Source organism: Sorex araneus, chromosome 6, assembly GCF_027595985.1.
Source record: "Sorex araneus isolate mSorAra2 chromosome 6, mSorAra2.pri, whole genome shotgun sequence".
In the NCBI taxonomy this organism is placed as follows: Eukaryota; Metazoa; Chordata; class Mammalia; order Eulipotyphla; family Soricidae; genus Sorex; species Sorex araneus.
In genome coordinates this window covers 87,831,574-87,855,309 of record NC_073307.1, presented here as the reverse complement: position 1 = coordinate 87,855,309, position 23,736 = coordinate 87,831,574, and the positions used below count along the sequence as shown (strand labels likewise).

Below are 23,736 nucleotides of genomic sequence, written 5' to 3'. Positions count from 1 at the left end.
TTTTTTTAACGAATCACCATGAGATGCAGTTACAGACTTACAAACTTTGAGTCATACAATGATCGAGTACCCATCCCTCCACCAGTGCCCATTATCCACCACCAATGTTCCCAGTATCTTTCCTGCCACCCTCCCATTCTTGCCCCCACCCCACCCCACACCCCCGCCTCTGTGGCAGGTACATTCCCTTTACTTTCTCTCTCTCCTTTGGGGTGTTATGGTTTGCAATGCAGGTGGTAAGTGGCCATCATGTTTGGTCCATAGTCTACTTTCAGCACGCATCTCCCATCCTGAGCGAGCCCTCCAAGCATCCTTCACTCGGTGGTCCCTTCTCCATCCCAGCTGCCTTTTCCCCCAGCATGTGAGGCCGGCTTCCAAGCCGTGGAGCCATCTTCCTGGCCCTTATCTCTACTATTCTTGGGTGTTAGTTTCCCATTCTGTTACTTTATATTCCACAAACGAGTGCAATCTTTCTATGTCTGTCCCTCTCTCTCTCTCTGACTCTGGCCAAGGACAAATAATTTTAACGCTATAGTTTTTCCTCTGCACTCCAAGTGTTCTCCCGTGACCGTGCAGTTCCATTTGAAATGAGCAAGTAATCCACACGAAAACCCAATAGACTTACCGAAACCCCATTGTTCCTTATTGCTGAATTCTGCGCCTACTTGCCCCGTTACTTTTCATCTTGTGTTGGAATGACTGTTATGTCCCCAGGACCTCACTCTTAATAGACACAATCTCTTCTACGAACCAGATTTGGGTTAAAAGCATGGGGTGCTCTCAGCTGTGCTCACCTGTGGCCTCCCCTCTCCCTCCAGGGACCCTTGGAGCAGAAGGGGCCCCTGGCCGGCCTTCCATGGCTCGATGCAGCGTCTTCGGGCTGGACTTCATAAGCACCTTTGATGACAGCATGTACAGCTTTGCAGGAGACTGCAGTTACCTCCTGGCCGGGGACTGCCAGAAGCACTCCTTCTCACTATTTGGTGAGTCCCAGGCACTAGAGGGATGAGTTCAGCGTGGGTGTGGAAGGGGGTACACAGCAGATTGGGTGGGCGAGGCGATTTCTACTTTCACAACAGAGCCTGAGCTCAGAACCGGAGCGATTTGATGCTGGTTTGATCCCCCAGCATCCCGTATGGTCCCCTGAGCCCTCCAGGGGTGATCCCTGTACCAGGACTAAACATCGAGCATTGCTGCGGGGGGGGGGGGTGGCCCATTTATACCCGGGTTCTGGGTTTCCCATTCACAAAGGGACCAGCTCCAGAATCGAGAATGCAAAAGCAAAGGAATCTTTATTGCTAACTTGAGCAGGGTCCAAGCCTCATCCAACGCAATGGAGTCTTGACAAGGACCCCGACTCTAGTTCCAGGGAACATTATACGGCATATGGTTACATAAGCAATCTTGGCCATTTCCCCAAGAACTGCGACAGTTTCCCCTTTTTTACTGCAACTTCCTTTTCAAGTTGACGCTTGATGGTAACTCCTTCTGTGAGGCTCCATATCATCATCATCATCATCATCATCACCATCATCATCATCATCATCATCATCCCGTTGATTGTCGAATTTTTCGAGTGGTCTCAGTAACGTCTCCATTCGTCCTAGCCCTGAGATTTTTAGCAGCCTCTCTTTACTCGTCCTTCCCAACAAGGGAGGCTCTTTCAGGGTCAGGGGAATGAGACCCAGCATTGTTACTGTTTTGGGCATATGAATACGCTATGGGAAGTTTGCAAGGCTCTCCCATGTGGTGAGGAAACTCTCGGTAGCTTGCCAGGTTCTCCCACAGGGAGAAGTAGGTTATAAGATGTCTCTTCCAGGAGCTTGCTTTTAAGTCTCTGGATATTGGCCGTTGGTGGGATTACACGGCGCCAGGGGCAGTCCCTGGGTGTGACCGTCTAGCAAATGGAAAATGGGGAATCTGGGTGGAAGAGGCCCAGTCCTGATCCGAGCAGGCTTGGAGGTCTCAGCCCCGGGTTCCACACACCTGGGTTCCTCTGCCGGTACCTTCATGTATGAGGCTCATCCGAACGTGTGGAGAGGGACCTTGAGCATGGCTGTGGCTAAGGCTCCGGAGGTCTTCAGCCACGGGAGCTCTGCTCGGGGCGGGGAGGGAAGCTGGAGGCCATCCCCTTCGAGGGGCCCGGGGGAAGACAGCCAGGCGCGCGGGCCAGAGACTCTCTGTGTCGTTCTCTTCCGGGAGCCTGGTTTTAAGTCTCCAGATCGATGATGCTTTATGTGCGAGAATTTACTTTCTCGTTATAAACCAGCTGCTCACACCAGAGCAGAAAGGCGTGTCCTTTCTCTGTCGGGACTGAAGGTGTGGTGTGGATGCTGGGAGGAGAGCTATCACCCGAGGAGACTGGGGAGAGGGCACAGTGAACAGGAATTGGTACTCTGGGACCTCCCGGGTCAGGGAAGGGCTTCATCGACACCGAGGGTCCAGTTCCTCTCCAGACTGTGTCCTCTAGAACATGGCCAGCTCCATTGTTTTCCAGTGATGTCTTACTTCCTCGTGTCTAAATCTAGACCCTCTCTCCTCTCCGAGTGCCTCTGGAATTTGTTCACATCCGGGGAAAAGTGCTCATATCCGAGCATGGAGGACCATCTGGTGCAAAGCAGGGGGCCACCGTCCTTGACCGGGGTCTTGCCCAGGCAGCTGTGGCTCTTTGAGCCTGCTTCATGGAGGTGGGGGGGCCAGGATTAGACTCAGGACCCCTGGAAGCTCCTGCTTGTAGAGAGGCCTTTCCTAATCCCAGCTGCCGTCGGAGCAGCTCCCTTGCCAGTGTGAGGCCGGAAAACCACCACCAAGCCGCTGAGTCACCTCCCTGGGGAGCTTGTCTCTGCCTTCGCGCCTCCACCACGGAGTTCAAGGGGTCAGACAGGAGAGGAGACCTGGGAAGAGCCGAGTGGGTTGGGGGGGGGGGGACAGGGCTCGCGCTGGCCTCTGGGGGGCCACACCCAGCCCTTCTTCTAGCAGCTCTGGGAAGTAGCAACTTGTGTGTGGGTCAGTTGAAATTTGGGAGGATGTGGGGGTCCCTTCCGGGGCTTCCGGGCTATTTGGAACGGCTCACCCTTCCAGGGGCCGAGTTCTCTAGCCTGCCCCTGAGTTCTGCAGGGCAGAAACGCGGGGCTGGTAGAGAAGCCCCTTGCCCTGATGGTCACTGAGCCCTGGGCTCTCCTGTGCCTCACCACTGTGCCGACAGCCGGGTGACGAGGGAGGAGATCGAGGAAACCAAGGGTAGGTTCTGCCCCACGATTGCAAGGAAATGCAGAGTTCCCGGCAGGGTTGATTCCCCTGAAGGGAACCGGGCGGGGGAAGCGGGTGCTACTGGCAGCGCACAGGCAGGGGGTGTTGCTCAGGACCTTGCATTCGGAGGTTCCCCGAAACAAAGACATTTCAAGGGCCCAAGTGTCAATAGCTCTGGGCAGAGAAACCTCGCAGACACGAGGGCTGCACTTTCCCCTTCTGTCAAATGGAGTCTGCCTACATCAGTGCTCTGCAAGTTGAGTCACAACAGGTCGGAGACTTTCTGGGGATGATGCCATCATCTCTGATATGGAACAAAGATGAAGACTCGAGCAGTCCGCAAGGTCTCCGCGTGCATACACACACTCATGCACACAGATACACAGGAATACAGACACACACACACACACACACACAGAGGCATGCACACATATAGGCATGCACAGACACAGGCACGCATGCACATACACAGGTCTGCTTGCACACAAGCATGTACACACAGAGGCATGCACACAGACATGTACACAGACATGTACATAAGCATGCACACAGGGCATGTATAGAGTCATACACACTCAGAGGCATGCACGCATACAGATACACATGCGCACAGAGAGGCATGCACGTACACAGGCACATATGCACACATGCACACAGACACGCATGCACATACACAGGTCTGCTTGCACACAGGCATGCACACACACAGGCAAGTACGCATAGAGTCATACACACACAGAGGCATGCACGCATACAGATACACATGCACACAGGCATGCACACAGAGGCATGCATGTGTACAGACACGCACAAACACATGTGCATATGCACACATGCTCACAGGCATGCATGCGCACAAACATGTAGGCACATGGGGTGCGCTGCTGTCATGAAAAATGGGCTGAGGACCAGCCCCTCGTGCTTTTGTTCTGCTCTGTGGGACCAACCGTCTGAAGGCCACTGGCGCTTTGAGGAGCTCCAGAGACTCTTCAGGCTGCCAGGATGTGTTTTCTTGAGCGCGGCCTTCCCCGGGGCACACCCTCAGAAACCCCCTCCCCGCTGAAGTGTGGGTTGGCTGCTGATAGGGCGGCCCCGAGTGGCCCGGGTCTGGGGTTCCAGGCCTCTGTGCAGGTCAGTTCTCCTGGTGGTCAGCCACCCGGGACACAGCTCACAGGCTCCCCCACATGGACCTCCTGGGACCACAGCCCTTTCGAGGACCATCAGCTCTGGTATCACTCGCCAGTTGGGCCAACGAGCAAGTGACCCTGAGTGTCGGCCACCTCCGTGGCCCTCGTCCCGTGGTCTCTAAGGGCAGGCTGACTTCAGGATTGGCTTCGAGAGAATTGGGGCCAGTTTGGGGGATGGCTCAAGGGGCTGGAGTGTTTGCTTCGAAAGTTGGGGGGCCTGAGTTTGATCCCTGGTGCTGCATGTCCCCAATACCCAGCACCTCCAGGGGTGGCCCCCAAGCACTGCTGGGTGTCCCCCCTCCTCAGAGAGAGAGAGAGAGAGAGAGAGAGAGAGAGAGAGAGAGAGAGAGAGAGTCGGGTGGAGTCAGGGGTTAGGTGGAGAATATCCTACAGCACTAGGTATGTGGGGTGATGTCAGGCTGTTCTAGTTCCTTCTCACTGGACTTCTTCCTTTGCGAGCTTTAGCTCTGTCTTCCGTGCAGGTGTCTTGACCTGCTGGGAGGCTTTGAAGAGCGAGGCGCCCAGCGACAGAGCAGCAGTTACACCCACAGGGTCCACCCAGACAGCCTGTAGGGCCTCTCGCTCAGAGATTCCTCTCCTGCACCCAGGAGGCAGCTGGCTTTGGCTCAGAAGGGGGGGTTCTGGCCGAGCAAGGCCAGGGGCTGAGCTGCACACCGCCCACCCATCTGCTCCATAGGCTGGGGGTGGGGTGGGGGTGAGTCAGAGGCATGAGATGAGGTCTGGGGTCACCGGCAGATCCCAGTCCCCTGGGCTCCTAGCCCCCGCCCAGGAGGCAGGAGGCGGAGAGGGAAAGAGGCTGTGTCCTGGCACTTGGGCTCTCTCCAGGAACTGGCGCAAATGGTTTCGCATCAGCCTCGGAAGACACCCGGGAAGGGATTTGGTCTTTGGTCCACAGCCAAGGGCGCGGAGGACTCCCGGGAGATCAGCAAAGTGGAGGCTGGAGTCAGGCTGTCCCATTAGCTTGTTTTTCCACAGTTTGTTGTGGAAAATTGCAAACATCCACAAGAGGGGAGATGGCAGTGCCCGCCTCTGCGCCCACATTCCCCACAAGCTGCCGCAACGGATCTTTATGATTTATTGTGACCTTTGCCTCACTGGATCCCCCCTCCTAGCTAGCCCAAGTCTGGCTGCTCTTCTCTTTGCCCAGTTCTTGGTTGTCAAGGAGCTTGCTCACATTAAGGTTTGCCGACTGCAAAACTGCCCCCCGTGAAAAGGCCAAGCGGGTGCCACTCTTTGTCAAGCAAGATACAGTCCCTTGAACTCGGGGGACATCTGCCTCGTCCCCTTCCGCATTCCTGCAGTATTGGCTTGAAGCTCTGTCGCAAGGGGCTGTGGGCAGGGGATGGTCTGTGAGTGTTTCCTGGGGTCCCCGAGCTGCTGAAAGTATCCCGTTCTTGACTCTATTTGTAGCACTGTAGCACTGTTGTCCCCTTGTTCATCGATTTGCTCGAGCGGGCACTGGTAATATCTCCATTGTGAGACTTGTTGTTATTGTTTTTGGCATATCGTATATGCCACGGGGAGCTTGCCAGGCTCTGCTGTGCAGGCGGGATACTCTCGGAAGCTTGCCGGGCTCTTCGAGAGGGACGGAGGAATCGAACCCAGGTCGGCCACGTGCAAGGCAAACGCCCTACCCGTGGTGCTGTCACTGCAGCCATTTGTAGAACATGATGGTTATTTATACCTGTGACATTCACTGCAGCCTCACCACAAACAAGTGTCCTTTCTGGCTCAACCTTGCTGGTGGGTGGGTGGGTGGGTAGGGGTACCAGGTAGTAGACGTCCCCCAGCAGCCTGGGGTTCAGCTTGGGTCCCCGCCTGGGGATTTCCTCCTCTCTGACCTCTGCCCTGCCGCACCCAGGTGACCCGTCCCTTAATTGTGTTGGTGACCTGCCACCGTAGGCCACAGCTGCCATAGAAACAAAGCTTCCCAAGCTTTCCTGGGTTTAGTCTTCTTCCTGTGCCCCCACTCAGGTTTGGCCGAGGAGCCCACACTTCACTCACCCCCGCCCCGCCCCCACCCCAGGAAAAGGTTTAAATCCGTGTTCCCGACAAGGTCTATTTCCAGTAGGACTTCATTAGAAACCCAAAGGCATCCCCCTGGGAGGGCCCCCTGGCCCCCCATCTGTCCTCACGGGCTTTATCTTCCCTCTTGCATCCGTGTTTCAGTCTCCAGGGTTTAAGACCCCGCTTCTTCGATGCTGTCCCCCACCTTCTTCATGCCCTGTGGCCGCCCGGGGATCTTTGAGCACCCAGGGCTGGGCCCAGACACGCCCTCGGGGACTTGCTGGGAATTGATCCAGCTGCATAATGCCGCAAAGGCTTTTTTGTTTGTTTGTTGTTTTTCTCTTTGGTGCCGATGGCCTCCGCCCCTGTCTCGGCGTTTGCTCTTATACCCAGACCCGTGTCGGAGCTGGTGTTGCCACCTGTGTGGCTGACGGCCCGTCTCTCTCAGGGAACCGTGGGTTCTTTATTACATTCTTAGTAAGTTTCTCTGCTGGAGGGGCAACCTTCATTTTTATTGTTTTGGGGAACATAGCCGGCTATGCTCAGGGGTTACTCTTGGCTCTGCACTCGGGAATTACTCCTAACAGTGCTCAGGGGACTGAAAGGCATTCCAGGGATCCAACCTGCCGGGTCAGCCACACGCAAGACGAATCCTTGACTCGTTGTGCTATTACTCCGGTCCTCAAGTGGGAACTTTCCAGAGAATTATATTTAATTGGCTGAGGCGGGACTCTTGAGTTGCCATTTCTTTTTGGTGGTGGGGGGGGGTTACACCTGGCAGAGTGACTGGGGTCACTCGTTGGAGTGCTTGTGGGACCATGCGGATCTGTGTTTTGATCGTAGGACTCGAGCTTGCAAAGCATCTGTTCCAGCCCACTGATCTCTCTTCCCGGCCCTGGGTCCCCATTTTATTATTATTATTATTTATCATCCTCACAATGATGATGTTGATGATGATGGTTTGGGGCCACACCTGATGGTGCTCAGGGCTTACTCCTGGCTCTAAGCTCAGGGATCACTCCTGGCAGGGCTAGAGGACCATAGGCGGTGCTGGGGATCAGATCCAAGTCAGCCACATGTAAGGCAAGCGTCATCATGCATGTGCTTGCTCCCGGCCCCAAATCCCCGCATTACCCAGAGATTCTGGTTTGGAACTTTAAGTGTCACTCTTTGGTACCTGCCAGCAGTAACTCACATTGTCGCTTTCATCTGCTGGTTTTTTTTTCTTTTTTGGGTTGCACCTGGCAATGCACAGGGGTTACTCCTGGCTCTGCATTCAGGAATGACTCCTGGCAGTGCTCAGGGGACCATATGGGATGCTGGGAATCGAACCGGGGTCAATTCCCTGCATGCAAGGCAAATGCCCTACCCGCCGTACCCGCTGTGCTATCGCTCCAACCCTCATCTGCTGTTTTATAATCTGTTTTATAATCATTCCCTGCTGCAGCGTGGTCATATCTTTGGCTGGGTTTTCCAGGCTCTCTGATAGTAGAACATTTCTAGAGAAATTTTGGTAAAATGAGCTACTATAAAATGAAGAAGCAACTACCACTAATTTATATAGGGCTTTTTTCCCCCTTGGTGTTCTCAAACCTGAAAAATAAGGTCACAAATCATATCAAACTGCACATATAGGGGCTGGAGTGATAGCACAGCGGGTAGGGTGTTTGCCTTGCACAAGGCGAACCCGGGTTCGATTCCCAGCATCCCATATGGTCACCCGAGCACTGCCAGGGGTAGTTCCTGAGTGCAAAAACCAGGAGCAACTCCTGAGCATCGCTGGGTGTGACCAAAAAAAGCAAAAACAAAACAAAACAAACAAACAAAAAAAAACTGCATATACAACCTAAAAGGACACCCACAGAATGGAAAAGCACCAGGGTTAGGATGAACATCCCGCCTGGAGAATTTGTTCTGGGGAAGTTGCTGGGTGGGGCCGTTCTTGCAGCTCCAGAATGGGGCCTGGAAATCCTACCCTCGGCACTCTGTGACCATCAGAGTGAAAAGCCTCTTTTGAACTTCTCTGGGTTACCAAAAACAGGGGCCAGAGCAGTGTTTCCTGAGAATGAATGAAGTGATGTGAATTTACAAAACGTGGGGACTCCTGGTCCTAGATTGTAAGCTCCCAATGAGCAGGCCATGTTTTCGCTTTTTTTTGTTTTTTGTTTTGGCTCTTTGGGTCACACACAGTGGTGCTCAGGGCTTCCTCCTGGCTCTGCACTCAGGAATTATTCCTGGTGGTGCTGAAGGGACCATATGGGATGCCGGGGATTGAACCTGGGCCAACCTTGTGCAAGGCAAACGCCCTCCCCGCTGTACTGTCTCTCTGGCTCTGGTGTTTTCCTCTTGTGAGAAATCAAAGAGATTTCAAGAGAATCCTGCATCCAGCAGGCAACCAAGAACTATTTCTAGAAGAATGGAAAGGTGCGCCCTTAAGTGAGATCTTTAGGGAGATTTCATTGCCCATTAGTTAAGTAGTTGTGTGTGTGTAAGTTGTGTATTTGTCTGTGTGTGTGTTCGTGTGTGTGGGGGGGTGTGGGGGAGTTCCACTGAGATAAAGTCTAGAGAAGATGGCTATAAATCACTTGTATCACTTGTCATCACGTTGGTCTTCGATTTGCTCGAGCGGGCACCAGTAACGTCTCCATTCGTCCCTGTCGTATGCTAGTAGCCCAATGATACCTGCTCGCTCCAGGAACAGGAAGAGTCTCAAACCGTTCATTCAGAGTTTTGACGAAGAAGTCTGACCATCTTGTTGGTGGGCGGCCACGCGATCTTTTGACGTCCTGTGGAATCCAGTCACTAACAGCTCTAGTCCAGCGGTCATCTCTAAATCGTATTACGTGTCTGGCTCACCTGGTTTTTGATATCTTGGCGAATGAGACAGCGTCCCTGATTCTTGACCGTCGATGGAGGTCGGAACTCTGGATTCCTTCTCTCACTTGAGTGAAACGTGATACTCCAAGCATAGCTCTTTCAATTCCTCTTTGGGATCCCTGAATAGCGTCCTCCTCCTGTTTTTGTAGGGCCCAGGTCTCTGAGGCGTATGTTAGTGCAGGGGCTATAAATAAATATAAATATATTATTTTTTTTCTGGGCTGGGGCCATCATCACCCCTCTTGCCTCTTCTTTTTCAGGGGACTTCCAAAATGGCCAGAGAGTGAGTCTCTCCGTGTACCTGGGGGAATATTTTGACCTGCATTTATTTGTCAATGGAACCATCCTGCAGGGCGACCAGATGTAAGTCAGAAACTCTGGGTGTCTGGACCAGAAAGGAGCCCCTCCTCCTTTCAGCCCAAGAAGCTGGGAAGTGCCCAGAGAGGGCCAGTGGCAGGGCGGGGAGGGGAGCGGAGCTTCCAGACGCCTGTTGGGAGGCTCTGGCATTTGGCGCTACCGTTGGAACCCCGCAGGCTGGGGTGAGGTGGCGAGGGGGCGGAGTTTGCGGGTGGCACCCATCACACGCGGGAGAAGCCCACTTCCTGCGTGCACCTCCTTCCCTCCAGGGTCTCCGTGCCCTACGCCTCCAAAGGGCTGTACGTGGAGATGGAGGCTGGCTACTACAAGCTGGCCAGCGAGGCCTACGGCTTTGCGGCCAGGATCGACGGCGACGGCCAGTTCCAGGTGCTGCTGTCGGACCGACACTTCAACGGGACCTGTGGGCTGTGTGGGAACTTCAACGCCTTCGCCGAGGATGACTTCAGGACCCAAGAGGGTAAATTCGCTTTCTTTTTTTTTTTAATTTATTTTTTGTTTGTTTTGGGGTCACACCTAGCAATGCACAGGGGTTACTCTTGGCTCTGCACTCAGGAATTATTCCTGGCGATGCTCAGGGGACCCTATGGGATGCTGGGAATTGATTCCGGGTCAGCCGCCTGCAAGGCAAATGCCTACCCACTGTACTATTGCTCCAGCCCAAGAGGGTAAACTTCTCTGAAAGGCTGTTCGCCACGGTCCCAGAATTAGACTGAGGGCAGAGGCAAGACTCAGACTGGGAGATACTGCTGTGAACACGGGTGCAGCCGTACTTTTTAGCATAAAGTTCTGGGAATTAAGAATTAAAAAATAAATTAAAATAAATTAATAAAATCTTTGGAGGGATCTTCTTCTTCTTCTCTTTCTCCTTCTCCTCCTCCTCCTCCTCCTCCTTCTTCTTCTTCTTCTTCTTCTTCTTCTTCTTCTTCTTCTTCTTCTTCTTCTTCTTCTTCTTCTTCTTCTTCTTCTTCTTCTCCTCCTCCTCCTCCTCCTCCTCCTCCTCCTCCTCCTCCTCCTCCTCCTCCTCCTCCTCCTCCTCCTCTTCCTCCTCCTCCTCCTCCTCCTCCTCCTCCTCCCACACCCAAGATGCCAGCTAGTTATATTTCCAAGGTCATGCTTCCTCCAGCCCTCAGATAAGATTTATTTCCCTTTCCCAAGTACCTCTATTGACCTTGAAGTTAGCTTGGCTAGTCCAGACTTGGCGATGATGCTCAAGACTGCCTCATGCTGCATTCCCTCCCATTGCAGTGAAGATGGAGCCGTGTTAGCAGGCCCCAGTGGCCTTCTTGTAATGTACCACTGTGAGCAGTTGCTAAGCACAGTGGCTCTGCAGACTGTCACACACGCAGTGACAGCATAGAGACGGCAGTGACTGGGAGCTGAGGTTCCATCCCCTTACCTCCTTACGCCCTTACCTTTACACCATAAACATACAGCTGGATCTCCACCATCCCAGAGAACAAAGTAGGGAGAGATGAGGGAGGGCTAGGGCCTCTGCCTGGAGTTAAGGAATTTGAATGGGGTGGGGTGTGAACAGAAGCAAAGAGAATCACTGTCACCGTCATCCCATTGCTCATCGATTTGCTCGAGCGGGTACCAGTAACGTCTCCATTTTTTTTGAGACTTGTTGTGACTATTTTTGGCATATTGAATATGCCACAGGTAGCTTGCCAGGCTCTGTCATGCAGGCGAGATACTCTCGGTAGCTTGCCAGGCTCTCTGAAAGGGGCGGAGGAATCGAACCCGGGTCGGCTGTGTGCAAGGCCAACGCCCTACCACTGTGCTATCGCTCCAGCCCGAGCAAAGAGAATATCAACACAAAAGAGGATAAGAGTTTTGATCGTGGGATGGTCAGGAGGTTAAGGAAACACAGAGATGGGACTTGTTCAACCCCCTCTGGGGGACTGTGGGTGGGGAAGGGAGTGGCAGAGAGTGGTACTTGAGATGGGCTTCCTGGAGGAAGTGGCCCTGGCGCTTCCTCTGAAAGAATGCTGGGAGCTAGTCAAGGCAGTAAGGGGAGAAGAACTTTATGCAGGGAGGGAGGAAGGCAAACAAAGGCAGGGCCAGGAGGCAATGGCGGGGCGGGATCCTGAGGGTCTTTCACCTGCATCCCCCATCAAACATAGACTGACTTCAACACCCACCCCGTGGTACTGGGCTGAGTATGGCACAAGGTGTTCTCCCACCCCTAGTACCCAAGGACCAAATCCAATGCAGGCCTGACTCAGTGGATGAAAGACCCCAAGTTCTGTTCTGAAGTCCTGGCAGAAGCGTGGCTTGACTTTCCTGAAACTTTACAGGGACCCTGACCTCAGACCCTTATGACTTTGCCAACTCCTGGGCCATGAGCAGCGGAGAACGGTGCAAACGGACATCCCCTCCCCGTGGCCCCTGCAACGTCTCCTCTGCGGAAGTGCAAAAGGTGGGTGTGACCCAGAAGGTGGTCTGTGAGGTGAGACTTCCGGATTTCAGATGCAGAAGCTGGCCGAGGCGGTGGGCCTCCCTGTGAGAGAGTCCTCCCGGCTGTCTGGGAGGTCAGTGAACACGCCCCTTCTCTCCCAAATCAACGGGGGCTGGAATTCTAATGGTATCACGGGTTCCTAAGTCTAAAAACAGGTCCGGCCCAATGACTTGGCCCCGAGAGTGATGGTACAATTCTGTTTTGTATTTCAACACCCTGCTTGTTCCCCAGCCTTGCTCTCACCACCTGCCACCGGTCCGAAATTCTGTCAATAGAAACCATTGCGTTTCACATGCTTAATAGGTGCTTGTGACTTAGCACCTGTAGGTGGGGGAACCGCAGAGGGAGGGTGGGGATGGGCCCGGAGCTGCCAACTTGGATCTGAGCATTTTCTGTGCTTGGGGTAGCCAGCTAGCTCCAGCTTCCAACAGGAGAATGCATGTTTGCCGTTCTGGAGGCCTAAAGCCACGTTTGGTTTTCCCTGAGTAGTATCCAACTGCTGTGGTGCTCACTCATCTTTCAGTTGCAGTGCCCACTGCCCCTTTGTTGCAGGGCTCACCCGCTGGGGTGTTGTAGAAATATCTTGTGGCACCAGCGGTCAGAGGCTGAACTCTAGACCATTCCCTTGTAAACCACCAAGCTATTCCTCGGAGCCCCTGCTCGGGCTAGTTCTTCCTGCAAAAACTTAGACTCTGGGGCTGGAGCGATAGCACAGCGGGAAGGGTGTTTGCCTTGCACATGGCCAACCCGGGTTCGATTCCCAGCATCCCATAGGGTCCCCCGAGCACCGCCACGGGAAGTTCCTGAGTGCAGAGCCAAAAGTAACCCCTCCCTGTGCATCGCTAGGTGTGACTGGAGAGATAGTACAGCAGGTAAAGAGCTTGCCTTGACATGGCCAACCTAGGTTCGATTCCTGGCATCCCATATGGTTCCTCAAGCACCGTAGGGCGTGATTCTTGTGTTCAAAACCCAGAGTGACCCCTGAGCATTGCAGGGTGTGGCCCCAAAATAGCAAGAACAAATCCCTCTAAAACCAAAAAACTGAATCATAAAACAACAAAAACAACAACAAAAAGAATTTGGACTCTGTGATTCTTTTTTGTTGGGCGAGGGGTGGGAGGTGGGGGGTGTTGGTAACACCCAGCAGTGTTCAGGACTTATTCCTGGCTCTGTGCTCAAGAATCACTCCTGGTGAGTCTCCTGGGACCATATGCCGGGAATTGAACCTTGGTTGGTTATATGCAAAGCAAGAACCCTACCCATTGTACTTTTGCTCTGGCCCTGAATTCTGTGATGATTCTTCCCCATCTTTATTTAAACACTGTGGTTTACAAAGCTTTTCGTGATGATTTGTTAGAGGCACTGGATATTTCAACACCAATTCCACTGATTCTTAAACTTCCTTTCAGCTCTTTGAAACAACGTGTTTCTTTGGGTTGGGCTAGAGAGACCGTATATAATAGCTCTCAAATATTTGATAGACCTACCAAATAGTACATAGACCATATATAATAGGCCTCAAATATTTGATAGACCTACCAAATGGCAGATAGACCATATATAATGGGTCTCAAACATTTGATAGACCTACCAAAGGGCAGATAGACCATATATAATAGGTTTCAAATATTTGATAGACCTACCAAGTAGTATATAGACCATATATAATAGGTCTCAAATATTTGATAGACCTACCAAATAGTACTGCTGCATGCTGGATAGTACTATTTATCTAGGGATTGGGACCACCTCCCTCATCTCCCCAAATCCTTTACTTCCAGTAATCTGATTTCCTGAATCTGCATCTAAATAGGGAACCTCCAACCCTCTCCTATTCGAGTAAAATCTCTCTCTTAAATACACAAATACACTCCCCCCCAACCCCAACTGTTACTTTAACCTGAGAAAACTTGACTCTCACCTGGCTTCTCATTCAGGTTCCTTTCCATTTTCTTTTTTTTTTTTTTGGGTTTTTTTTTTTGGGGGGGTCACACCCGGCAATGCACAGGGGTTACTCCTGGCTAATGCACTCAGGAATTACTCCTGGCGGTGCTCTGGGGACCATATGGGATGCTGGGATTCGAACCTGGGTCTGCCGCGTGCAAGGCAAACACCCTACCCGCTGTCCTATCACTCTGGCCCCGTTCCTTTCCGTTTTTATGGCGCTTGTGTGCTCTTTGAAGCAAGAGGCATGTCAGACCCGGGAACATATTCTGGATGGGTCAGAAACAATCATTGGTAACTCATGAGCAGGCACCTCCTACGGCCTTTCTCTCTGGCCTTCCCGGTGTTCTCATGGTGTTCAGTCTTCCGGTTTGTCCACAGACATCTGTGTCACTTGGCACACGGCCCAGTTCCTGCACAGACCCAAGCCTAACCGCCTCTCCCCCTTCTTCCCACCGCACCCCACCCCCCCAACCCGGGTCAAGAAGAGGAGGCAATATCAGGAGGGGTGCTTCCTCTTCTTGCTGGAGAACTCTGAAATTGCTGACGTTTGCTCATTCTCCAGCTTATCCTGCCGCTGGACTTGGGCACAGGGTGAAAGGTTGGGGCTTGGGTCCGGGCCACTTATTAGCTTTGCTTCACTCAGCCTCCGTCTCTACATGTGAACAGTGCAGAGGCACAGGATTGCCATGCACGGCTTGTGGAGGCACGAGGGATGAGGTAGTGTCCAGTCTGGTGGCCTCACTTGTGTAAGCATTGCTTACATGGTGCTGGTTATTCTTTTTTCTTTAGAGGTAGCATCGCCTAACAGTACTCATGGGTCGATCCCGGCTCTGTGCTCTGGGGCTGCTCCTGGAAGGGGATCATGTATTGCCAAGGGTGGAACATGGGCCTCCTACATGCCGGGCACGTGCTCAGCCAGGGACCGATCTCTCGGGCCCTGTTATTTTTATTCTTGCTGACTCCTGGGCCCTACTCGAGTGTCTGAGTGTGAAAGTGAGAAGGAGGCCCAGCAAGCACAGTGCTTGAAGTCCCACATCCCCAGTCCATTCTCTTCCTCCCTCTCCTCTGGTCATAGAAACCTATTTTATCTCTTTTTAAAAATATTTAAAAATTTTAAATTTTTTTAATTAATCCACGGTAAGGTACAGTAACAAAAATTTCATGTTTGAACTTTGATCATATAGTCATCCAACCCCCATCCCTTCACCAGTGCACATTTTCCACCACCCAAATCCCCAGTATCACCCCCCACCCCTCCATTCCACACCTCCCCCCTGCCTGTGTGGCAGACAGTTTGCAAAATAGTCTTTCTCTACTTTAGTTACCTTCGCTGTTTCGAGACCAGTCCTACCACCCCTCATGCCTGCCAGAAATGCAATGCTAGATAATGTGGTTTATATTGCTCGTTACGGATATAATATAATGCCGCGTGGCTGCGAGAGCGCTCTAGGAATCCTGAGATTTTAATCATTAGGGTCTGAAGAAATGGCTGCAGCAAGTTGCTCGGGTCCGAGATTTGTCTGCGTGTCTCTGGATCAGGGCATGTGGGAGCTTAAGTAGATGGTGGCCGGATGTGGCATCATCTTGGTGTCCCATCAGGGTGGGGGGAAGGAGAAGGGCCCACTCTGCCCCTGTCCTTCGAGACTTGGGATTTGCCATCGCTGCAACTCCTACCTGGAGCTTCTCGCTGGCTTCTAGAAAATGCCCTGGACTCTTAGAGGGCCGGTGGAGGGACAACACCTGGCCCGGTCAGGAGCAGCCCAGCGGAGAAGGCCTACTGAAAAGTCCCGGGCCATCTCTGCTGCAAGCTGCTCGGTCTGAGGGGGCCGGAGCGATAGCACAGCGGGTAGGGCGCTTGCCTTGCATGCGGCCAACCCGGGTTCGATCCCCGGCATCCCATATGGTCCCCCAAGCACCGCCAGGAGTAATTCCTGAGTGCAAAGCCAGGAGTAACCCCTGAGCATCGCTGGGTGTGACCCAAAAAAAAGCAAAAAAAAAAAAAAAAAAGCTGCTCGGTCTGAGGCTTGTTTGTGTGTCTCCCACCTTCATCTAGGGAGCTGAGGTCATGAGGAAATGGGGTACGCTAGCCCCCTCCCCCCTTTCACAGCTACACTGTTCATGGTGGGCCCAGGGCAGGGGCCAGCTTTCGGGGGACTTCGGACCATGGTTCTGATGGTGCTCCCTACGAGAGGAGGGGATTGTGCCTCATTTCTTGGCTTCCAGAAGGCTAGTCCCCTGGGTGGCTGGTGGGCCACTCTGGGCTGCCCTTCGATGTCCTCTAGGCTGCGGTGGCAGTCAAGGAAGGTGCTTTGGGAGGTGCACTATCGGGGTGTGCATGCACCTCTGAGGTCCTTCTTTGCAGTCAGTGCTGGGCCCGTGTCAGCACAGAGCCCAGCTCTCGTTTCTCCCCAAGGAAGGGGGAGGCAAGGCAGGTTTTGCAAAAACAGTGAACCCGATACTGGAGGCCTCCAGGAGGCAGAGGGAGGCTGGGGCACCGCGACTGCATCCCTGAGCCCGAAAGAGGCGGGAGGAGCCGAGAGGGAGAAGCCTGGTTAGTCTCCTGGGGGGCGCGGGGTGGGCTCCAGCTGCAGCCTCGCTACTCGCTTTGTCCCCTGGGCGCCTAACGTCAGCCCTAACCAGCGTCCTGGGAGCACCTTAAGAAACCGGTTACCTAGTTCTTAGAGGGGGGCCGGCCCCCTAAGCTCACCGGGCGGCCCCGCTCCCCAAGGCCCCCCGCCCCGGGCTGGCAGCCCAGAACCGTTTCGAGTTGTTTACCGAGAGCCGAAGCCCCGGCGTCGTCTCAGCCAATCAGGTTGTGTTTGCGCCGGACCGGCGCGCTCTCATTGGCTGCATCGCGCGGGGCGGCCTCCCCTGGGAAGTGATTAACGCGGGCTTTGGCTTTGCGCTCTGCGTGCAGGCTGGGTCCCAGGGCAGCCCCACCACCCACCCACCCACTCCCCTCCCCACCAATTTCAGACGTTGCCTGGTTGGTTGGGAGCCCCAAGGGCCACGGACAGTGGCCGCGGGCGTTCGATGATTTCTGCGGGGAGACCCGATTGCCCCGGGAGAACTTTCCCCTGCAAGCCGCCAGGACGGATCGTCTCATTTCTGACACTTGGCTGTATGTATCTCCCTGGGACCCTCTCGAGGGGAGCCAGGAGGCAGCCCGTTCTACAGAGGCAGCTCATCTTACTCACACCTAGGGGGATGCATGTTTTCTTGCGGTGCCAAGAACGCCCACGGCCTCTCCCCTAGGGATTTAGAATGCAGGGTTTGGTGGCTGGCAAATTTGCAGCTCACCGGAACTTTGGAACTTTTCAAAACACAGAGCAGGATTATTTCTAGAGTCTAGAGGAGGTCCGGGTGCAAGATGAGCAAAAAAAAAAAAAAAATTGTGCTTGCTCAATAATTGATGTCGATTTGCTGGTAATTCTACTGCACAAGGAACATTTTAGAAAGATCTTTTAGGCCATTAAAAACAATTTAAAAAGAATTTTTAAGTGTGAGGAATGTGAGTTGGGTTGAAACCTTATAATGGGATCTCGTCTTTGTCCTGCTATATGGCCTGCCCACATGAAGTCCGCAGCTCCAGGAGGTGGACCTGGCTGTGGAGGGTTGTCTGGGGTTAGGCGGAGACCCTCTTCCTTCAGATTGCCATCCCCACCGGGCGGGAAGTGGCCTCAGAAGCTTTAAAGCGCTCTGAGTGTAGAATGTTCAGAGAAGCAGTGCCACAGCCTTGGGCCCCACCGTTAACCCATTAGACCCTGCTGACCAAGGCCAAGTATGCCTGAGGGTTGCCCCCACCCCCCCCCTCTGGGGTCCCCTGAGCACTGATGACTTGGGAGGCCCCTGCCAAACAAAACAAGGGAAATACTGCCAGAGAGCATCTGTCCATGAATGATGACTGTCAGCGGGAGGGGGGTGGGTAGTGGCTCCCGGGCTCTGTTGTGGCCTGTGGTGCTTTCCTTGGTTGTTCACGCACCTGAGGGTAGCGTCTGGCTCTGAGGAGCTTTCATTCCACAAGGGACTTCTCAGTCTGTTTTTCTTTTCTGTTTGTGTTCTGGCCTTACTTGCAAGGGGCTCAAGGGATAGGCCTCGCTCTGTGCTCAGGTGCGACCCCTGGTGGTGCTTGGGGGAGCTTACGTGGGAACCAGGGATTCTAACTGGGTTGTTGATGGGATGTAAAACAAGCACCTTAATCCTTGCTCTCTCTCTCTCTCTCTCTCTCTCTCTCTCTCTCTCTCTCTCTCTCTCTCTCTCTCTCTCTCTCTCTGGCCCTGCTCTTACTTTTTTTTTTTTTGCTTTTTGGGTCACACCCGGCGATGCACAGGGGTTACTCCTGGCTCTGCACTCAGGAATCACCTCGGCGATGCTCAGGGGACCATATGGGATGCTGGGATTCGAACCCGGGTCGGCCACGTGCAAGGCAAACACTCTACCCGCTGTGCTATTCCTCCAGCCCCATGCTCTTACTTTTTTGAAAGTGGGGGCCCGGCAGTGTTGGGGATCAAACCCAGGGTCTTGCATGCGCATATGAGGCAACTGTTTTACTACTAAACCACATTAACAGCCCTGGTAGCTCATCTTTCTTTCTTATTTTATTTTATTTTTTACTTTTGGGCCACACCCAGCGATGCTTTAGGGTTACTCCTGGCTCTGTGCTTAGGAATCACTCCTAGCAGTGATTGGGGGACCACATGGGGTGCTGGGGATTGAACTCAGGTTGACCGCATGCAAGGCAAACATTTACCTGCTGTACTACCACTCAGAACCCTCATCTTTCCTTCTTTCTTTTCTTTCTTTCTTTCTTTCCTTCTTTCTTTCTTTCTTTCTTTCTTTCTTTCTTTCTTTCTTTCTTTCTTTCTTTCTTTCTTTCTTTCTTTCTTTCTCTTTCTTCCTTCCTCCCTTTCTTTCTTCCTATCTTTCTTTCTTCCTCCCTTTCTTTCTTTCTTTCTTTCTTTCTTTCTTTCTTTCTTTCTTTCTTTCTTTCTTTCTTTCTTTATCTCTCTCTTCCTTCCTCCCTTTATTTCTTCCTCCCTTTCTTTCTTTCTTTCTTTCTTTCTTTCTTTCTTTCTTTCTTTCTTTCTTTCTTTCTTTCTTTCTTCCTTCCTCCCTTTCTTTCTTTCTTTCCTCATTTCTCCCTTCCTCTTTCTTTCTTTCTTTCTTTCTTTCTTTCTTTCTTTCTTTCTTTCTTTCTTTCTTTCTTTCTTTCTTTCTTTCTTCCTTCCTTCCTTCCTTCCTTTTTCTTTCTTTCTTTCTTTCTTTCTTTCTTTCTTTCTTTCTTTCTTTCTTTCTTTCTTTCTTTCTTTCTTTCTTTCTTTCTTTCTTTCCTCATTTCTCCCTTCCTTCCTTCCTCTTTCTTTCTTTCTTTCTTTCTTTCTTTCTTTCTTTCTTTCTTTCTTTCTTTCTTTCTTTCTTTCTTTCTTTCTTTCTTTCTTTCTTTCTTTCCTTTTAGGTATCGTGGTTTGTAGAATTGTTTCTAGCAGGCTATTATATATAAAACATCCCAGCACTGCACCCCCATCTGAGTGTCTGCTTCCCTCCCGCACTGTCCGAGTGTCTCTCCCCTTCTCCCTGGGGTAAACTTCCTGCTGGAGACCAGCTCTCCGCTTCTGTTGCCTTTGGGCGTTTGTTGTTCCCTTACAACGGCCCTTCATAGCTCACATTTCTTGAATGCTGAGCCAGCTGCCTCCTACTCAGTGGTGACACATCATCTCTGGCAGGCGTCAGGAGCAGAAGAAATTTCTTTCCCCAATGTTTGGACTCTCTGGTGCATAAAGACTGGTTGTGAGAGGGCATTCCAGAAGCAGGCTAGTCCAAACCTCTGCCCACTGCCTCGCCAGCTCTCCAGAAGCTTGAGGCAGAGACTGGAAGTGGCCATCTTAACTTTGAGACTCTAGTCTGAGAGGCCTCTGGCCTGGATCTTTCCACCCGTCCCATTGAGCACAGCCCCACGCAGTGCTCCCCCCCTCATAGTCTCACTTCATTCCTTCTCATCTGAAGCCAGAGCTCTTCCCTCCGGGCCCTCGTGAGCCTTAGAGAAGGCAGAGAGTTTTGTAGCTTGATTTCTCCAGGCTGCGGATTTGGTGTTTCTCTGGGAACCAGATCTTTCTTTTCTTTTTTTTTTTTTTGGCTTTTGGGGTCACACCTGGCGATGCACAGGGGTTACTCCTGGCTTTGCACTCAGAAATTACTCCTGGCAGTGCTCAGGGAACCATATGGGATGCTGGGAATTGAACCCGGGTCGGCCGAGTGCAAGGCAAATACCCTCCCCGCTGTGCTATCGCACCAGACCCTGGCGACCACATCTTTATCCCTCCGGGTCTCTGCCTCTCCTTGACTTTCCCTCTCTCCCTGCTGCTTTAAAACTGCTTGCTCCCCTCTAATTCCTCTCTCTCCCCTGGGAGCCAGCCATGCTGCTGACTGACACTGGGAAACACTGTTTGCACGGAGTGAACACAACACATCTCAATAACGCAGAGAGGCACATTCAGTACCTGCTCTGGGCGGGAAACAATGCCATATGCTCTTCATGTCCTCATGAAATATCACCTCAACTTTTTTTTTTTTTTTTTTGCTTTTTGGGTCACACCTGGCAATGCACAGGGGTTACTCCTGGCTCATGCACTCAGGAATCACCCCTGGCGGTGCACAGAGGACCGTGATGCACACAGTACACAGTACACACGGTGCACACAGTACACATAGTACTGTGATGTACTATGGGATGCTGGGAATAGAACCCGGGTTGGCCGCGTGCAAGGAAAATGCCCTACCCGCGATGCTATGGCTCCAGCTCCTATATATATATATATATATATATTTCATTTGCCAAATACCTCCCCAGCTCTTCCTGTTTCTGCTCATTGTTTAGCTGAGGAGCCGTAGATGCTAGCAAAACTGGGGGATTCCTAGCCAGGCCCCCTTTGGACTACTTCTGGCTACATTCCTTCACTGCACAGGAGGATCAGCCCCTGGAACTGACTTTTCTGGAAGAGTGGGGGAGCATTTGGTTACATTCACTTGCCTGGTAGCAGAATTGGGATTCCTGTGGAATCTGAGGGTGGTTGGAAAGTTAATCTCAAGACCCTGGATCACCCCAGGACCCCCAGAAGAGCTGATGTTTAGTGACTACACTGGCTGTGCTCCAATCTGTTTTTTTTTTTAACGAGATTTGAAATGTTGCTTTTTTTTTTAATTGTTTATTAGGGAATCACTGTGATGTACAGTTACAAACTTATGAACTTATGAACTTATGTGTTTGCATTTCACTCATACAGTGATTGTTTACCCATCCCTCCACCAGTGCCCATTCACCTCCACTGATGATCCCAGTATCCCTCTCACCATCCCCACCCCATCCCCCACCACCCCACCCCGTCTCTGTGGCAGGGCATTCCCCTTTGGTTATCTCTCCTTTTGGGTGCTGTAGTTTGCAATAGAGGTACTGAGTGGCCTTCATGTTCAGTCTATAGTCTACTTTCAGCTCGCATCTTCCAACCCGAATGGGACCTCCCGACATCCTCTCCTTGGTGTTCCCTTCTCTCTCTCAGCTGCCTTTTCCTCTAGCATGTGAGGCCAGTTTCCAAGCTGTGGGGCAGACCTCCTGGTCCTTATCTCTACTACTCTGAAAGGGTGTCTTGTCCCATTGACGGAAACTCAGAGAGGGTTTTGATATAAGTGACCACAGTGAGTACGCTGGTTCATGCGAAGCAGCCTCTCTGTCTGTCTGTCTGTCTGTCTCTGTGAGAGCCTCTCTCCCAGTCCTCCTAGAGTCATATGGGCTAAGGAGTGAGGACTAACCTAGTATGCTTTGCTGAGGCTGGAGAGCTCAAGCCTTGGTGCTCACCGTTGCTTCCTTCTCTCTGACCCAGGGCCGTTCCCCTGGGCCCTTCCTTTACTGACTTCCCTCTTTATTTATTTATCTATCTATCTATCTATCTATTTTTTGCTTTTGCTTTTTGGGTCACACCCAGCCATGCACAGGGGTTACTCCTGACTCTGCACTCAGAAATCACCCCTGGCGGTGCTCAGGGGACCATATGGGATGCTGGGAATCGAACCCAGGTCAGCCGTGTGCAAAGCAAACGTCCTACCCACTGTGCTATAGCTCCAGCCCAAAGTAAATTTTTTTTTTTTTTTTTGCTTTTTGGGTCACACCTGGTGATGCACAGGGGTTACTCCTGGTTCTGCACTCAGAAATTACTCCCGGTGGTGCTCAGGGGACCATATGGGATGCTGGGAATTGAACCTGGGTCAGCCTGGGTCGGCCGCGTGCAAAGCGCCCTACCCGCTGTGCTATTGCTCCAGCCCCATGTCTTCCCTCTTTAAAGTCCCAGGGCTCCACCCTACCTCTGCCTGCATTGGCATTCTTTCCCTCTGCTGCAAGTCCACTGGCCTGCTGCGGGGATGAAGAAGAGACGTTAGCCCACGGACTCAGAGGGAGGGGAGTGACTTTGACCCAGTAGGGTCCCGTACTCGAGTATTATTCAGCGAGGATACCTCCCTCACCCAACCTCCGCAACCCACTTTGACCTAACACTTCCCAAGTGACTCTCCCTTCCTTCAAGGGTGGACAAGAAGGAGCAAGCATCTTAGGATGCCTCTGAGGGCATCTTTCTGCTGAGATGTTTGGGGTGGGGTGGATGTGTGGTCTGACTTGAGGCCCAAGACAGACAGGAAGAATGGAACCTCCAGGACCAAGAACAATCCTGACCCCATCTTGGGCCGGTTTAATGACCAGCTGCCCAAGGCTGGTGACTGAGGTGGCAGCTGGGGTGGGGTGGCGAGGGGAGAGGGGGGCCAGCTCCCATGGGAGCAGCCCTCTTTCCTGCTGAGAGCATGCAGGGTTCCATCCCTAAAGCCCGGGCAGATCCTAAACTGGCAGCCCTGGGACATGGTGTTTGGCCTTTGTCCTCCAGCCAATCGTCCTGTTCTACACCCCCCCGCCCCCTTAGAATGGCACAAGACCTCCTGGGAGAGCTGGGCAGGAGGTAGGAGGTGAGGAGAGGGCTTTGAAGGATGCCTTGGGTGTCTCCTCTCATTTCTCCCGGCCCTGGGGATTTCTGTGACATATGTAATTCCCCTCTTGCTTATGAAAGCTCGCTGTGTCCCAACTAACCCCGGGGAGAGGAATGCCCAACTCTGCAAAAAAAAAAAAAAAAAAAAAAGCCTTTCTTGGGTATAAATCTCTCAGCCAGTTTCTGGGATGCTTTTTTGAGTCAGCGCTGGGAACGTGGGTGGGAATCTTAGCCCACCAGAAGTTATACATTGAAATCGGCCACCTTCCTGGCCACTCGTCCCTTGCAGGCCGACCCATGGGAAACGATGCTTGTTTTGCTGGGGTGAATTCTTGAACCCACGATTTTGGACCAGTCCAGGCTCTAGGCGCCCCCCAACACCACCACCCCCTCCCCCAGGGGCGCCCACCCGGGGCCTGGAAAGATCAGGACCAGGCGAACAATCTCGTAGTTGATCTCTGAGTCCTCTGCCTCCCTCCTTCCTTTGTTCCCCGCAGGCAGAAGAATGCTCCCTCCCTTCTCCTTTGTCAGCTGTTCGGGGAAGGAGCACAATAGAGAAGCTTCAGATCCAGGGATGCCGCTGTCTCCCCCT

At 52.5% G+C, this 23,736-nt stretch overlaps 1 protein-coding gene across 1 annotated transcript in view; it reads left to right on the top strand.

The window, feature by feature from the left end:
* The window catches only part of VWF (von Willebrand factor), a 172,446-nt gene that overhangs the window by 3,953 nt on the left and 144,757 nt on the right, over positions 1 to 23,736 (top strand). The window contains 4 exon segments of the mRNA XM_055143591.1: positions 819 to 983; positions 9,602 to 9,704; positions 9,968 to 10,176; positions 12,017 to 12,138. Of these exon segments, the coding sequence (XP_054999566.1) occupies positions 819 to 983; positions 9,602 to 9,704; positions 9,968 to 10,176; positions 12,017 to 12,138 (599 nt within the window).